Consider the following 17834-nt stretch of genomic DNA (forward strand, 5'->3'; position numbering starts at 1 on the left):
TTGGGGCAGCAGGTGGTGGATAGGAGGGGTGGCATATAGAGGAATAGACCCCCTTTATTTTCCACCTGCAGCCTTTTAGCTGTTAGAAAATTGGTTCCTTTATATGTCACCCCCTCCTAGTCAGGTGTGCAGGTGGCTGTATGGGAATCCTGGAGCATGCAATTGTGACAGTGCTGGTGGGGAAGGGGGATGAGCGGCAGTGCTGGGGGGGGGGGGGTGATGAGTGTCAGGGCTAGGGATGGATGGGATGAGTGTCAGGGCTGGGGAGAGGGGTTGGGATGAGTGACAGGGCCGGGGACAGATGGGATGAGTGTCAGGGCTGGGGATGGATGTGATGAGTGTCAGGGCTAGGGATGGATGGGATGAGTATCAGGGCTGTGGGGGATGGGATGGGTGGGATGAGTGTCAGGGCTAGGGAGGGGTGGGATGAGTGTCAGAGCTGGGGGAATGGGGGGGATGAGTGTCAGGGCTAGGGGGATGGATGGGATGGGTGTCAGGGCTAGGGGGATGGATGGGATGGGTGTCAGGGCTAGGGAGGGGGGGGGGTGAGTGTCAGGGCTGGGGGGGATGGATGGGATAGGTGTCAGGGCTAGGGAGGGGGGGTGAGTGTCAGGGCTGGGGGGGATGGATGGGATGGGTGTCAGGGCTAGGGAGGGGGGGGGTGAGTGTCAGGGCTGGGGGGGATGGATGGGATGGGTGTCAGGGCTAGGGAGGGGGGGGGTGAGTGTCAGGGCTGGGGGGGATGGATGGGATGATTGTCAGGGCTAGGGAGGGGGGTGAGTGTCAGGGCTGGGGGGATGGGTGGGATGAGTGTCAGGGCTAGGGAGGGGGGGTGAGTGTCAGGGCTGGGGGGGATGGATGGGATGGGTGTGAGGGCTAGGGAGGGGGGTGAGTGTCAGGGCTGGGGGGGATGGATTGGATGGGTGTCAGGGCTAGGGAGGGGGGGTGAGTGTCAGGGCTGGGGGGGATGGATTGGATGGGTGTCAGGGCTAGGGAGGGGGGGGGTGAGTGTCAGGGCTGGGGGGGGGATGGATGGGATGGGTGTCAGGGCTAGGGAGGGGGGGTGAGTGTCAGGGCTGGGGGGGGATGGATGGGATGGGTGTCAGGGCTAGGGAGGGGGGTGTGTGTCAGGGCTGGGGGGGATGGATGGGTGTCAGTGCTAGGGAGGGGGGGTGAGTGTCAGGGCTGGGGGGGATGTTTGGGATGGGTGTGAGGGCTAGGGAGGGGGGGGTGAGTGTCAGGGCTGGGGGAATGGATTGGATGGGTGTCAGGGCTAGGGAGTGGGGGGTGAGTGTCAGGGCTGGGGGGGATGGATGGGATGGGTGTCAGGGCTAGGGAGGGGGGTGAGTGTCAGGGCTGGGGGGGATGGATGGGATGGGTGTCAGGGCTAGGGAGGGGGGTGAGTGTCAGGGCTGGGGGGGGATGGATGGGATGGGTGTCAGGGCTAGGGAGGGGGGTGAGTGTCAGGGCTGGGGGGGATGGATGGGATGGGTGTCAGGGCTAGGGAGGGGGGGGTGAGTGTCAGGGCTGGGGGGGATGGATGGGATGGGTGTGAGGGCTAGGGAGGGGGGGGTGAGTGTCAGGGCTGGGGGGGATGGATGGGATGGGTGTGAGGGCTAGGGAGGGGGGGGGGTGAGTGTCAGGGCTGGGGGGGATGGATGGGATGGGTGTGAGGGCTAGGTAGGGGGGGTGAGTGTCAGGGCTGGGGGGGATGGATGGGATGGGTGTGAGGGCTAGGTAGGGGGGGTGAGTGTCAGGGCTGGGGGGGATGGATGGGATGGGTGTGAGGGCTAGGTAGGGGGGGTGAGTGTCAGGGCTGGGGGGATGGATTGGATGGGTGTCAGTGCTAGGGATGGATTAAATCAGCAGTGGTGGTGGGGAATAGATTCAGTGACACTTACTTGCTGTCACTGTGCACTCTGTTCCCCCTGCATTGCTGTCTCTCTCTTGGCTCCCTCTCTGCTCCACGTGTCTCCTGTGACATCCATTCTCATTCAGATTCAGCATCACAACCAATCAGAATTGCAGCTCCTCCCCCATCACTGTACTGGGTCAGCAGATCGGCCGGTGTACTGCCGATAGTTTACAGTACACCCGACTCTCAGACAGAATGTCCATTTATCAGCCTGCAGCTGAGCTGCACGGACCGGGCTGAGACTGTGTGGGCTGTCCGCTGCGCTGTGCAGCAGAGTGTAATGTTTCAGCGAGCGGGGTGGCAACAGGGGTGGCAAGGTCTTTGTCTGGGGTGGCAATTGACACCCCAGCTAGCCCTCTGGCTCCGCCACTGATTGCAGAGCTGCTCTGTCTCCAGTGCAAGAGTATCTTTTTTTTTTTTTTTTTTTCAATTTGGCTTTCTCTGCAACTCCCAGTAGCTCCGCCGATCCCCGCTGAGCAGGCGGATGACAGCTCCGTCTCCGCTCTGTGTGCTGAGACGGAGCTGTCAGATCCCCACTGTCCTTTATGGGGGAATCGGATGAGAACTGACCACCTGTCCGTTCTCATCCGCTGGACGGATGGAAAATAGGGGTTCCATCCGGATTTCATGGACAGGATCGGAAGCGGATAGCAGCAGGTGTCAGAGGAGATGTCTCAGCTGACACCCGCTGCCCCTAGGGATAGCACCTGAAACTGGCTGAAGCAGTGCAGGAACGACTTTATCAAATCGGTGCGGCACAGCAATATCTGAGCCACACCGATTTTAACAGTTTCATTCCAGACCATTGGGTGTGACTTGTTAAATCGAATGACAAGTTGCACTGGTGTGAACGGGGGTTTATGGTTGACTAGAAGTGATAGTTCTTCCTTATAGCTTAATATATATATCTATATATCTATTATATATATATATATGCTATTTAATGGTTTTTGCTGCAAGAACAAGACTTCTAAAAAGACAATATGTTGCAAAATATCCTTTAATTTCAAATGCACTGTACACATTAAACACATTTTATCTGAATGTAGAAAGCAGCTTTCACCATTTCCCTAACCATTGACTTCACTTCTGCACAGAAATCAATTTCCATGACTGGTCCTATGTGAAAGATTTAATATTCTGTTTGCAGCAATCCGTTACAGAAATCCAAAAAGTACTTGACAAGAAGGATAGCATAGAACAATGATTTAATATTAAAGAGAATCTTGTGTCAGAAAACAATCAGAAAAATCACAGCTAGATCTGCCACTTCATCAAAGTCCACCTGGTGGAAAGACGGAATCAAACGTCCGGGAGTGTTGAAGCATGCCCTTTATAGGAAGCCTGCGGACACTATAAGGCTCTCCTGCACAAGGACTGTGAAATTGTAAGGACAAAGCAATGAAATGGAACATTATCCGCTTGTTCTGTCCTCTGCAGGCACCTATATAAAGGTTTTCAATGCTTTCTAACGTGTTATTTATGTCTTTATGCTGGTTTTATCTTCTGTTGGTCTTGGTAAGATTTAGAGTCTTCCCATGGACGAGGGCCTCGTATGTTCTCCCATTCCTCAAATCTGTTGTCTTTTATTTTCTGAAAATAGGGGAAAAAATAAGCTTAGAATAGTTTATGATTTAGAAGGATGGATACATTTAACAATGGGAATAGAATCTATAACTGAAAAAATAAAGGCAGTTTTCATTGAACAGAAACAAATTCATTATAAGGCGTCATGCACACTGGATGTTTTTACAGCTGCTGTTTTTGGGTTTAGACATTTTTTTCTGCAGCCAGCATGTTATCCTGTGTGGCCATGGACACAGGCTGTTATCAGCAGTTTTTGGCAGAGGTGTTTTCTGGCTGGAAAAAACCCCCAGAACTAGTGGGTTTTGAAAGGAGTTTTTCTGCTGTATAACGCTCTAACTCTGATAAAAGCTTAAAAATGCTGAAAAACGCAGCTATTCAGCCTTTATCAATGTTTTTGAGCCATAAGGCTTTGTGGGAGTTTAAGTTTGCTAAAAAAAAGCTAAAAAACGCTACCGCAAAAAAGCTCAACAACTCCTACATCTACAGCTTTCTACGGGTGTTTTGATAACGTCCAGTGTGCATGAGGCCTAAGCATAACAGAACCTCAAAGTAAATCTGTATCGGACCATGCACATTTAAGTATTTGCATGTTTTATTTTACAAGCAGTAAAATGCCTTTAAAACAAACTCTTATTTGCCTTTGGTGCAACCCTTGTTGGCCTCTGTAGCTGCAGGGACGAGAGAGCAAATTTAACAAAGCTGTTGAAACAAAACTGAAAGTCCTTTTTGCTATAAGCACCTGCTGCCATTGTTCTGCATCACAGTTCCTATGTTTTAGTGCATAGTTGAGTCCAATGCACAAAACCATAGGAACTGGGGTGCAGAAAAATGGCAGCAGGTGCTCTGGACTGAGGAGTCAAAATGTGAAATGTATGCTGTAGCAGGAGGCAGTTTGTTCGCGAAGGGCTGGAGAGCGGTACAATAAGGAGTGTCTACAGGCAACAGTGAAGAATAGTGGAGGTTCCTTGCAAGTCTGGGGCTGCATTTCTGCAAATAGAGTTGGAGATTTGATCAGGAGCAGGTCCTTAATGCTGAGAAATACAGGCGGATCCGTCATGACATATCATCAGGGAGGTGTGTGATTGGCCCCAAATTTATTCAGCAGCAGGACAACAACCCAATTTCCTGTCTCGATAACAGTTTCACCAGACAGGAATCTGCAACGGTGACAGGAGTAAAAATTAGAAAGGAGTTATCTCTAGCCTTGCCCTAATCTACTAACACAAAAACTTTCATTTTTGTGCTGCGGTTGGGGAGTTACCCTCCCCTCCTGTTGGGTGAAACAGCTGTCAGTAGAACAGCAAGTTTTGACTTATGATACACATTTAAGTTGACTACAGCTTTGTAAATTTATCACTGACAGTCAGGGATCTGTAGAGAGTAATTTGAACAAAATTAAGGAGAGACACGGGGAACCTAACAGGAACCGGCACATTTTTGGGTGACTAGATCAATAAAAAAAAACAAATCCAGAAAAGAAGTGTTTTAGTGTTTTCCTAGGATCCATCAACCTGGCAGCGTTGCTTCTTAGGAAAAGTGTACCTCCATTTTTGAAACCGTATTGAAAACATGCATCTGGGATGTTCAGACTGTCAAAATGGAGAAATAAAAGGGTAGACGCCCCGAAGGAACAATAAGTACTGTATATCACTTAATGGAGCTAGCTGCTCTATATGGCAAGATTTATTTGGAACAGACAAAAACTGGACACCGCCCTCCACCCAGCAACTCAAAAGCCATGTTGAATATTAATCAGACTTGATAACAAAATAGGCTTGAAATAACTTAATACATTCAATCCCTCAAAGGAAATACTTATCTCTGTTCGAGTGACAGGCTAAAGTCACAAGTTAAACGTATACCGTTCAAAGATACTAATCAGTTCTGTCTGTTATCTAGATTAGCACTTTTTAACTCAATTCTGTATTTCTGTGTTATTTTTTGCCAAGTTATAGTCCTATGTCTGTGCTTTAAGATTATGTTCGCGAAGATACTGTAAACTGTATAAGAAGGTAGATTCTAGAAAGATAGGTCAGACTGGGCTGTCATTCTCCATGGATTACTGTGTCTAAATTTTGTACTCTAAAAATAAATTGCCAGAGTTCTTTTTTCACTTTTCTCTTTGTGACATCTTAACCACTTTATCACCGGAGGATTTTCCTGCTTTACGTCCAGGCCACTTTTTTTGCGATTCGGCACTGTGCGACTTTAACTGACAATTGCGCGGTCATGCAATGCCGTACCCAAACAAAATTTACGTCCTTTTTTTCCCACAAACAGAGCTTTCTTTTGGTGGTATTTGATCATCGCTGTGATTTTTATTTTATTTGCGATAATAATAAAAAAAAGCGACAATTTAAAAAAATATAAATATATATTTCTACTTTGACAGTTAAAAAATATCCAATATATTCAATTTTTGTCATATATTTAGGCCAAAATGCATTTAGCTACATGTTTTTGACAAAAAAATTCTCAATGTGCGTATTTTTAACCGCTTTAAGACCGGAAGATTTTACCCCATTCCTGACCAGTCCATATTTAGCGATTCGGCACTGCGTTACTTTAACGGACAATTGCGCGGTCGTGCGATGATGTACCCAAATCAAATTGATGTCCTTTTTTCCCCCACAAATAGAGCTTTCTTTTGGAGGTATTTGATCACTTGTGCGATTTTTACTTTTTGCGCTATAAACAAAAAAAGAGCGACAATTTTGAAAAAAAAAACAATATTTTTCACATTTTTTATATGAAATTCCCCAACAAAAATGTAACAATCAAAATTTTTTAACATTTTAGGCCAATTTGTTTTCTGCTACATATTTTTGGTAAAAAAAAAAAATAAATCGCAATAAGCGTATTTTGATTGGTTTGTGAAAAAGTTATCGCAGCTACTAACTACGATAAATTGATCTCATTTTTATTGTTTTTTTTAAACTAGTAATGGCAGCGATCTGCGATTTTTTTTGCCGGACTGCGACATTGCGGCGGACAGATCGGACCCTTGACTGACATTTTTGACACTTTCGGGGGTACCAGTGACATTACTACAGTAATCAGTGCTATAAATATGCACTGTTACTGTAAAAATGACACTGGCAGGGAAGGGGTTAACTTTTATTGGTGATCAAGGGGCTAATGTATGCCTGATGCTTACTGACGTGTGTGGGGGGAGGGGACTGTGTGACACAGGCACAGATCGCAGGTTCAGCTATGCTGAATCCTGCAATCTGTCCCTGCCTGTCACTTAGGCGATCCGCCCGCTTTGTTTACACAAGCGGGCGGATCTCCACACTCGATCCCCGACGATCGGGGAAGAGCGGCGGTAATTACCGCTGCTCCTCCCCTGGCCCGACTCCCGCCGTGACTGAATACAGCGTACAGCGGGAGCTAGCCTCCGGCGGTGCGCATGCGCCGCCGAGAGGGGGGAATGTCTGGTGACGTAGTTCTACATCGCCAGACGATAACGAGCCACTGTGCCGCAGTGGAGGCACAGTGAGCAGTGCTAAAGTGGTTAAAGGATAAGCTCATCTTTTAGAACATGTTACACCCTTATATAGGATGTAGCACGGTACTGTGCCCCAGTCCTCCCAGCCCCCTGATCCCCCATTGTGACAGCAGGCAGGGGATCCTCTCCCCGCACCCGCAGTCACAATTTGAAAAATGTGTGGCCATGCAGAGCTCCACCCACATGGCTGCATTATTCATTCTCAGTTTATTGTGAATGAACAGACTACAAATACGGTCAGCCATTGTGGCCGACAGCTTGTTTTTCTCAATGAACTGCAAGGAGGCTGGTGAACGCACTTGCACTTCATTAATCTTCCTGCTTTCAAGTAACTGCCTTCCTTAGAGATGCACCGAAATGAAAATTTTGGGCCAAAACCGAAACCGAAAATGCAGGATGCCATTGGCCAAAAACCGAAACCGAAAATGACTTTTTCCCCCAAATAATTTTAAAATAGATAAAAGAGGGGCATACGCAAAAAAAACAGGTAGCGACGTACACCTGTCGCTGCCACCCTGTCACAGTATATGTACTGTGACGGGTTGGCAATAGGTTAATTTAATTACCAATGGTATTTGTATTATGCAGCACGAGGGGGTTAATGTATTGTCACTGCTGCATTAGTGACCGACCAGTGGCAGTTAATTAACCCCTTAGTGCTGCATTAGTGCAACCAGTATCAGTGTTAATTAACACTGATTGCACTGATACTGGTTGCACTAATGCAGCACAAAGGGGTTAATTAACTGCCACTGGTCGGTCACTAATGCAGCAGTGACAATACATTAACCCCCTCATGCTGCATAATTAATACTAATACCAATGGTAAGCTGCCTCAGCTATCACCCCTCCTCCCCCCCCCCGCATCAGCCTCAGCGTCCCTCTCCTACTCACTCAGCTCCTCCGGTCACGGTGTCCATTATTCAAAAGTCCCGCCTCTAGCCGGCCGCCTGCCTCCCGGTGATGTCACTACTACTACGATCTGTGTATGAATGAACTGACACACCGGGCGGGCGAGCGGCCACTAATATCTGTCACTATGTGAGCCTTAACTTCTCTTCAATTCCCTGACAGTCCGGGAGGGAGGGTGGGGCGAGCGGCCGCTAATAGATAGAACTATGTGATCCCTCCTGTCAGCTCAGCGGGACTGTGACTGTGTGTGAATGAGATCTGATCTGACCTGACACCGGGCGGGGGGGCGGGGGGAGCGGCCGCTAATAACTATAACTATGTGAGAGCTTCACTTCCTTGTCAGGCATGTATCTCCGTTGACAAGGAAGTGAAGCTCTCACATAGTTATAGTTATTAGCGGCCGCTTCCCCCGCCCGGTGTCAGGTCAGATCAGATCTCATTCACACACAGTCACAGTCCCGCTGAGCTGACAGGAAGGATCACATAGTTCTATCTATAAGCGGCCGCTCGCCCCGCCCTCCCGCCTGGTATGTCCCTTCATTAATGCAGAGATCATAGTAGTAGGGACGTCATTGAGAGGCGGGCGGCTGGCCAGAGGCGGGACTTTTAAAACCTGCCCTGCGCTGCGCCCTCCTCCTTCCTCACGGCGGCCATATTCATTTCGGCACTGTTAACCCATTATCGGCCGATAATTTCGGTGGTCGAAATTTCGGTGCATCCCTAGCCTTCCTGTATCAGCAGTATGGGCACACAGCTATCCTGAGAGTCAGCAGGAGCCAGACAAACACCTGCTATCTGCTAATTGCGGGTGCAATGCTCTGCAGGTTCTTTATAAAAAAAACAATAAATGTCAATTTTTTTTACCTGCAAACAAATGTTCATTTATTTTTTGTTTTTTTAAGATTAACATCATTAAAGTGATATTAAAGTCAATAAAAAAATAACAACCATGTTCTGTGTAGTGTTTTTGAACAGGGCAGCCCCGATCCTCCTCTTCTCGGCTCTACCGCCAGTGCTCCTGGCCCCTCCCTGCCCCCAGAACAAGCAGCTTGCAATGGGGACACCCAGACAGGCTTGCTCCCGAGCAGAGGCTCTGCATGTTGATTCACGCACAGGGCAGGGGCTGGGCCCCGATCCCTCTCGTTTGCCATTGGCTCACTGGCTGTAATTGACAGCAGAGGGTGCCAATGGCTCCTGCTGCTGTCTTAGCCAATGAGGAGAGAGTCCCTGGAGAGCCAAGGCTCCCTGCACATCGCTGGAGGAACAGCAGGTTCAGGTAAATATAAGGGGGGGGGTGCTATGCAGAGGTTTTTTACCTTCATGCATAGAATGTAAAACCGGAACAATGGTTGCCTTGTTTAATCTGGAAATTAGAGGGTCCACTACTTTAGAAGGGACTCCTCATAGGGGTAACGCCTAGTAAAGCGCTTAGGGACTCCACGGGGATGCTTTGGTCATCTCCACTCTTTAGTGACAATTCTGTCAAAATAGGCAGGGAAAGGTAACACCTTTGCTGTTTAGGATGGCTTGTGAGTGCCAAAGGACTCCTGCACCTCCGTCGCAGCTTCAGCTGCGTCTTCCATCTTCAGGGTTCCACGTAAAAATACAATCAGTGCATCCACCAGCGTCTATTCTTGCTCGGTTGCAAACATGGAGGAATCATACTCACTATTAGAGGATTCCAGGCGCATGGGTGCAGGGTGACCCACGTCATCCGCGGTGGCCGAATCATATTCAGGGTCTGATGTGACAGATGAGGCAGGGCATGCTTTTTGCTATCCCATTGCCCGCAAGCCACCTCCACCCGGGACACAAGAAACTCCGGGACCGACGTCAGTGCATGGATGGCTGGGAGGGGATCGGGTGGGGGAAATGTGGTCCATGAGTTAACTGTAAAATACTGCTAAGAGACAATGCCCACCACGCTGGTGGCACCACCTGGTCGCCAGGCACAATCCTGTCCCTTTGGTCAGGCTGCACCCTTGACAGAGATGGCCTTTGATGACACCAGGTGGTTGTCACTTACAACCTGCAGATACCTTCCTCTACTTATACACCTCCCTCCATGATATCTAACGGTAAGAGGATTCCTGGCACCAAGGTGTCCCTTTCTGTGTCCATAACCTTTCCAGCTGATACATTTGAGTACATAACTAAGTACTAGGCCTGTAGGTTGCATGGCAATGCTCCTGTTGCATCATGAGAATACAAACCCATTAAGGAGGGGTCAGTATTAGACCACACCCTCTTTGTACTATCTTTTGGTTGTATAAATAAAAGGTTCAGATACAGCCTAATTGGCTCTGAGGAAGAGGCAAAGCCTCGAAATGCGTCAGCCAGTTTTTTTGAGGATGTTGCATCTGTTATGCGGGACTCTGGTGGTTACAGCTATATTCAGTCGATGTGCCTTTGTCAAGCATAGGTTTGTGAGTAGAACTAAATATTTATTCAATAAGGCCTATTTTATTGAGGATAATGCACTAGGCCAGTGCGGCCTCCGTTTATTTCTTGATTCCAGTGTTTCCAGACATCCCCAGTCTTGAGAGGGCAGCAAGGTAGCAGGTATCTGGATTTGCCCAAGACTAAGCACCTAAAAGTGATACTTTTTGGAGGGCCCACCTCTAAGCCCAGGCGAGTTGTGTGTTGTACTTGTTGGAGGAGTAAAAAAATGGATTTTTGTAAAATCTTACCGTAAAATCCTTTTCTCTTAGCTCATTGACAGACGTAGTCTTCGGTGATACAGCACCTTCGGGTTATGTTGCCTCCACAGGAGCAGGACTAGACAGGAAATAAAAATGCTCTGGCCACACCCCAGGGGCAGTCCCCGAGGGTATATCCTCTCTCTCTCTGCCACAGCAAATCAGTTATGTCACAAAAGCAGTGCTTAGAGAATTTAACCCAACCCAACTCAAAAACAGAGGGGCGGGGACTACGTCTGTCAATGAGCTAAGAGAAAAGGATTTTACGGTAAGATTTTACAAAAATCCATTTTTCTCTATCGCTCATTGACAGACGTAGTCTTCGGTGATACAGCACCTTCGGGACGTCCCAGAGCAGTATCACAAATGAGGGGTGGGAAAATGGAAATCAAATCCCAATCTAGAAGGCCCAACCGGTGCCAACTAGAAGTTTACAATGCTCATCCTTAATGATGAGACTCAACAAAAAATAAATTTTTCAAACAGAAAAAAACCCTCGAGGTAGACCACCGGTCTCCTCAAATTGCGGCCTGCAAAACCTTGCGGCCAAATGAGGCATCCGCCGATGCCATCACATCAATTTTATAGAATTTTGTAAAGGTATGTACCGACGACCAGGTGGCCGCCTTACATACCTGGACCACTGACGCCTGATGGCGAAAGGCCCAGGAAGTACTGAGCGCTCGAGTGGAGTGCGCCCTAACAGGGAACGGAGGACTCTGACCCTTAATAGAATAAGCCTGTACCACCGTTTGTCTAATCCATTTGGCAATGGTCGCGGCAGATGCAGGCAACCCCTTTCTGGGCCCATCCGTGATCACAAAAAGTGAATCCGTCTTACGGAATGATTCCGTAGCTTTCAGGTATACCCTGATTGCCCGAACCACATCCAAGGAATGCAACGCATGTTCCCGATGATGATTGGGCTGAGGACACAAGGAAGGTAGTACAATATCTTCATTCAGATGAAAATCTGAAACCACCTTAGGAAGAAAGGATGGCTTAGGATGAAGTACTACCTTATCCCTATGAATCACTAGGTATGGGGACTGGCATGATAATGCAGCCAGTTCTGACACCCTGCGAGCAGAAGTGATAGCCACCAAGAAGGCCACCTTCTGGGATAAAGTAAGCAAGGGAATCTCCCTGATGTCTTCAAAGGGAGGTTTCTGTAGAACCGACAAAACTAAATTAAGATCCCAGGGCGGTAAGGGCGCGCGGACTGGTGGAGCCAGGTGCCGCACCCCCTGGATGAAATTCCGCACCAAGGACTTGGTAGCTAAAGGTTTCTGAAAGAAGATTGCTAATGCTGAAACTTGACCCTTGATGGCGCTCAAGGCTAGTTTCTGCTCAACCCCTTTTTGCAAAAAAGCCAATATTCGAGTCACCGAATAGGTACGTGGAGGAAATCCTAAAGATTCGCACCACGCAATATAAGTCTTCCATGTGTGATAATAGACCTTGCTGGAAGTCGCTTTCCTTGCTTTAATAAGGGTAGGAATGACTGAAGCTGACAAACCTCTGTCCTTCAGTACTTGGGTCTCAATGGCCAGGCCATTAAAGCCAGCAACTGTAAAGCACAATGGTAAATTGGTCCTTGAGACCACAGACATTCCCTGAGATGAAGTTCCCACGGAACGTCTGCGACTAGCATGTCCAAGTCGGCCAGGCCGGCTTGACGAGGCCAGCCTAGAATTTCTAGGACCACTGGCGCTGACTGGATCTGAACCAGGCGTCCCTAGAACTATCTGGCCCCGACCATCCGAGAAAGTCTGGTCGTTTTCTGTTCCCACACATTTATCAGACACCTGATCCTTATCAGGAACGATGATCTTTTCTGGTTGAACCTCAGGGACCGAAGTCACCCGGCTAGAGGCTTCTTGGTCTGTCTGGTCAACCAGATCCAATTCCTGTGGAGAATAGAGACTAATCTTAGGGAAAGATCTATTCAGGGAACGGTGACTACCGCTCCCTGTAGTACTTAAATGTTGGAAGGGAAGAATCGCACCGGTAGTGGTAGTCGATGCTCGATCTAATATCCTGAATACCGGTGAAAACGTCCCCCCACCCGGGTGGGGGCGCACCTTCAGGCTGTGTAATCCTTTGCTTCGGGTTTGGCTGAGTCGGTCCTCTGTTTGACCGACCAGCCTTTCTTGAACCCTCCTGGAGGAGTCTTGCCTTTCCCGCTTGTTCCAGCCGGGCGTACGTACCCTTTATGGGCGGTAAAGAAAGGTCCTCGCTTATTGCGAGGTCCCTTAGCTTTAGCAGCCTGTGGCAAAAAAGTGCTCTTGCCCCCAGTGGCATCCTTAATGATTTCATCTAGGGTGGCCCCAAATAGACGATTCCCCTGAAAGGGGAGATTTGTCAAGGTCTTTTTGGAACCTAGGTCAGCTGACCAGCATTTTAACCATAGCACACGTCTGAGGATTACCGCTGACATAGATGCATGCCCTAATAGGGGAGTAGCATCCAAGGCTGCATCACAGATAAACTGTAGCCCTTGTATAATCTGTTCCATCAAATCAGATGTTTCCTGGGGAATATCTTTTCCCCTTAGGTCTTGGCGTACCAATCTTGCCCATTCCGTAAGTGTCTGGGAAACTAGACCAATAACAATTACTGGTCTAAATGCTGACCCTATCAGAGAGAAGATAGTGCGGGACTCTGCTTCCATCTTCCGATCCACCGGATCCTTAAAGGACGAAGTGTCCTCCACTGGGATAACCGTGGCTTTATTCAGCCTGGAAATAGGTGGATCCACTACTGGTGGTACCGTCCATTTCTTAATGAAAGATTCCTCAAATGGATAGCGTCTAGCAATACGCTTGGAAATCGTAAAGGTACGCTTAGAATGCTCCCATTCTCCTTTAATTTTATTACCAAAACACTTGGGTACAGGAAAAACCTTCACCGTTTTGATGGGCTTGTTAGTACCAAAGGGAATCTCTGTTTCAGTTGCCTCTGCCGGTAAAACCTCAAGTCTTAAGGTTTCCCGCACTGCCACAACTAGTGCGTCCACCAATGCTTCTTCCTGAATTATAGCGGGAGAAGGAACGTCCTCCTCACTGTCTGAGGGAGCTTTACCTGAGGTAACAGCCCTTGCAGAGGGACCTGCAACTGCAGTGACCATCTCTGAATCTGAGTCAGAGGTGTCAGATAATATAGGGGTAGGCGGGGGTCGCTTCCTTGACCCCCGTCCCTGACAGGCTGCCTCCACCCGAGCCACCAAAGACTCCAAAACTGCTGTAAATGCATCCATACTCTGTGCACCGGCGGGTCCCGTGGCCCCCTCGAGGGAAACAGGTGGGGGAATATGTGTGGCAGGGTCCATGATTACTCCAGTAATTTCCCGGAGAATACAATTCAATTAAAATAAAAAACTTTTTTTTTTTTTTTTCAGACCCCCAGCGCCACAAAAGCCCCTTAGTGTTACCTGCTAGGGATTCCTATCGATCGAGAGAGAGAGATAGACCCCCAGGCTCACCACTTGATGCTCAGAGTTTAACTGCAACAGGTTACAGCGCTGTCTACACAAACAGGAAGTCTTTTGGCTGGCTGCCCAGGAAGAAAGGAGGCGGCTCCGCCCCTCTGCACGCCTTCCGGCGCCTCCCCTAGCTCCACGAAAATGGCGGCTCGTGCGATCCAGCAAAAAAAATGGCGGCGGCCTGTACCGAATAGCGGTGTGCTGCAGAGCACACAACACCTCTGCATGGGGATTTGGCGTGGTTGGCGGTACCGGCCCTGGCGGACCGCATGGCCGTTCGGAAGGCCTGCTATAGCTGGAGATTTGACTAGGAAGGCAGTCTACATGTCCGTGGCTTTTGACTGGTAGGTACTTTATTATTATCATAGTAAGATTCCCAGACTGCCACTGATTACAATCTTTTTAACATGTATACAATTAGATTGTTAGCTCCCAAACCAAGCCTCCTGGCTTTTTGCACAAAAAAATCACACTCAAAGTAGGGGGATCTGTGCCATGTTATAGGATAGAGGGGGACTCTATCTTACCATACAGAGAGGGGCCCGCGTTCACCACAAGACCCGTCAGGGGAAAAGGGGGAACATACTACTCACCATACCGGAACCAGGCGGGCACCAACTCCTGACAGTACCCCTCTCCACTGGGGCGGGAGGGCTGTCGACCAATACGGACGCCGTGACTCATGGTCCTTGGCGTTTCAGCGAGACGTTTAACTCGCGGGGTCAGTCCCCGTCCAGTGGGACTATGTCGCGGCCGACCCAGCGCGGAGCTATGGCCTGCACGCGCTCGTAGGCTGAACTGGGGTGACCACCGGATCTCAACATCCAGCCCGTCGCCCAGTTCAGCTTTCTTGCTTGAAGATCTCACAGGAACACTGGAGAAAAAAGGCTGTCTAAAAAATCTTTTTAAGAAAAAAATCTTGCCAGGACCGAAGATCCCAGCAAGGTATCTAGGTCCTTACTCCTGACTAGACAGAAAAAAACTGATTTGCTGTGGCAGAGAGAGAGAGGATATACCCTCGGGGACTGCCCCTGGGGTGTGGCCAGAGCATTTTTATTTCCTGTCTAGTCCTGCTCCTGTGGAGGCAACATAACCCGAAGGTGCTGTATCACCGAAGACTATGTCTGTCAATGAGCGATAGAGAAATATATCTCTCTTTTCTCTTAAATATACAGCACACACACACATATACATATATATATTATTGTGGGTTTTGAGGCTGAAAGGCTGCTTGTCGTGTGTCATCTTAGAAATATGACAAAGAAAATGGCCTCTGCCCCCACCTATAACTGGCCTTCATAGCAAAGAACACATGGAAGGGCCCTGCAGCTTTCACATGCGTTTGCAAATGTGTGCTAACTAAACCCCTGTATTGACGCAAACTGTTAGACAGGCCAATTTGGTTGGTAAGCAGACTGGTTGGCAAATTGAACTGGGAATTTTATCTTTGTTTGTTTCATGTGCGTTGCCCTTCCATGTGTTCTTTGCTATGAAGGCCAGTTATAGGTGGGGGCAGAGGCCATTTTCTTTGTTGTATATGTGTACTGGTGAGTGGACATACTGGGTGCCTTTGCTGTAATACTATCAGCTGGGCTTCCATTATGCCCCCAATTACCTTTCAGGAGGGATGGGCCACCTCCAGGCTCACCTGTCCCCTATCTATCCATTAGCTTGCATGTGCTCCCACTGTGGAGACTCTTTAAAATTCATTAGAGTTAGGACTGCAGGTAACAGGGAGCCTTGACGTGGCCCTGCAGCTTTCACATGCGTTTGCAAATGTGTGCTAACTAAACCCCTGTATTGACGCAAACTGTTAGACAGGCCAATTTGGTTGGTAAGCAGACTGGTTGGCAAATTGAACTGGGAATTTTATCTTTGTTTGTTTCATCTTAGAAATATGCCCTACAACATTTGAATATGGAATATTGAGTATTTACAATATTCCTTTCTTTTTTATGTGAAAAATATATGCTTTATTGTGTTTTTTGGGGGGGTTAAAAAGCTGCTTGCGGTATGTTTTTCTGAAAAAGCAGCCTACAACAGTTTTTGGATACTGTTTATGAAGCATATATAATATTCCTTTTTTCCTTGGAAAATGTACACTTTTGGGGAGATTTACTAAATTGGAGTGCTCAGAACCTGGTGCAGCTGTGCATGACATCCATTCAGCTTTTAACTTAAGCTTGTTTATGTAGGAGTTGACAATAAAACCTTAAAGCTGATTGGTTTCTATGCAGAACAGCACCAGATTTTGCACGCTCCAGTTTTATTAAATCTCCCCCTTTATTGTTGATGTTTGGCCTGAAAACAGCCACGTGTCCAAACATCTGGAGTCTGTACAACATTCCACCTTTTTCCAAAAAAAGTTTTTACACTACATTAATGTAGGCTTTTGGGCTGAAAAAACTGCATCCCGTGTTATCCTTTTGAAAAATGTAGCCTATTCCAACTGCTGCAATGCGTTCTAGGGAATTTGTACAATATTTCCAGCCATTGACTCTGAATTAGTACAGTCTAATTTTTTTTTTCATGATAAAAACTGCCCAGCCTCTTCCTCTGAAATTGCCACCTAATAAAAACAAAAAAAAACCCATTAGCTGACATAGTGTATTTAGAGTCTATACAATATTTCTGCCTTTTGTCTCAGTCACAGTTTTATAGTCTAAAAAGTTACAAACTGCCTTGCCTCTCCCTCGTACACTCCATCCCAATCATGCTGCTTACATAATCTTCAGCAACTGTACTATATGTGGTTGGAGAATTTGGCAATCCAATTTTTGTTTCAGGATAAAAACTGCCTTGACTCTTTATTGCGCCGTGGTTTTGAGGTGTTCCTATGGATTGTAAACAATGCCATTTCCATTGTCATGCAATTCTGTGCGCCTCAAGTTGCATCTGACATCACACTAGTGTGAACGGAGCAGTTCAAGCCTAATACTACTAGATACAAAATCAGGTGTTGCAGCTAAAATTTGCTAAAAAGTCTTTATTCAAGTTGATGTTAGTCCCCTTTCACACGGCGACGGAGTCTGTTCGGCTCAGTGTGGGAATCGATCTGCCATCATCAAGTCATCTCACAAGCAATGTATTAGAAAGGAATGGCGTTTTTTCCTATTTTTGTCCTTAGGGCTGGTTCACATCATACCCACGCATAAATCGTACAGGAACGCGCTATGCTATCCTGTGCGATTCACATGCAGTTCTGTGTGATGTGATTTCAGCCCATTCATTTTGAATGGGTTAAAATCGCACTAAAAGCGGTGAATGCACTATTTTTTAAAATGCACATACAAAAGTACAATGTAATCCAGTGTGAGCAGGTGTGGGCAAACAAACTGTGTTTTGGGTGTTAACTTGGTATTGAAACCCACTGCATATCGCAAATGGAGTGAGTTTTGCGTGCAATGGGAATTATTCATGTGCGGGCATAGTGTGAACTGGCCCCCAAAGTGACATAGAAAGTAGGCCACTCTCTCCTCTGAACGTTTTTTTAATGTTTGCATTGGTACATGTTCCCTATGGCAGGGATTCCCAAATTATGGCCCTGCAGCTGTTGCAGAACTACACATCCCATGAGGCATTGTAAAAGTCTGACATTCACATACATTGTTTGGGAATCCCTGCCCTATGGCATTACCCAGATCCCTGTGCCCTTTATTTAACAACCCCCTGCCTATTACCCTTGAAAATGGGCAGAAAATGATTTTAAAAGTCTGGTAAATATACTAT

General features: G+C 47.6%; 1 protein-coding gene across 1 annotated transcript in view; it reads right to left on the reverse strand.

Annotated features, from left to right (window-relative positions):
- Nucleotides 1-2990: 2990 nt before the first annotated feature.
- Nucleotides 2991-17834, reverse strand: part of COX16 (cytochrome c oxidase assembly factor COX16) — a 165983-nt gene continuing 151139 nt past the window's right edge. The window contains exon 4 of the mRNA XM_082275494.1: nt 2991-3508. Coding sequence (XP_082131620.1) covers nt 3404-3508 — 105 coding nt within the window. The 3' untranslated portion in view covers nt 2991-3403. The remainder of the gene's footprint in view (nt 3509-17834) is intronic.

This window comes from Pelophylax lessonae, assembly GCF_965119305.1.
Source record: "Pelophylax lessonae genome assembly, chromosome: 13".
In the NCBI taxonomy this organism is placed as follows: Eukaryota; Metazoa; Chordata; class Amphibia; order Anura; family Ranidae; genus Pelophylax; species Pelophylax lessonae.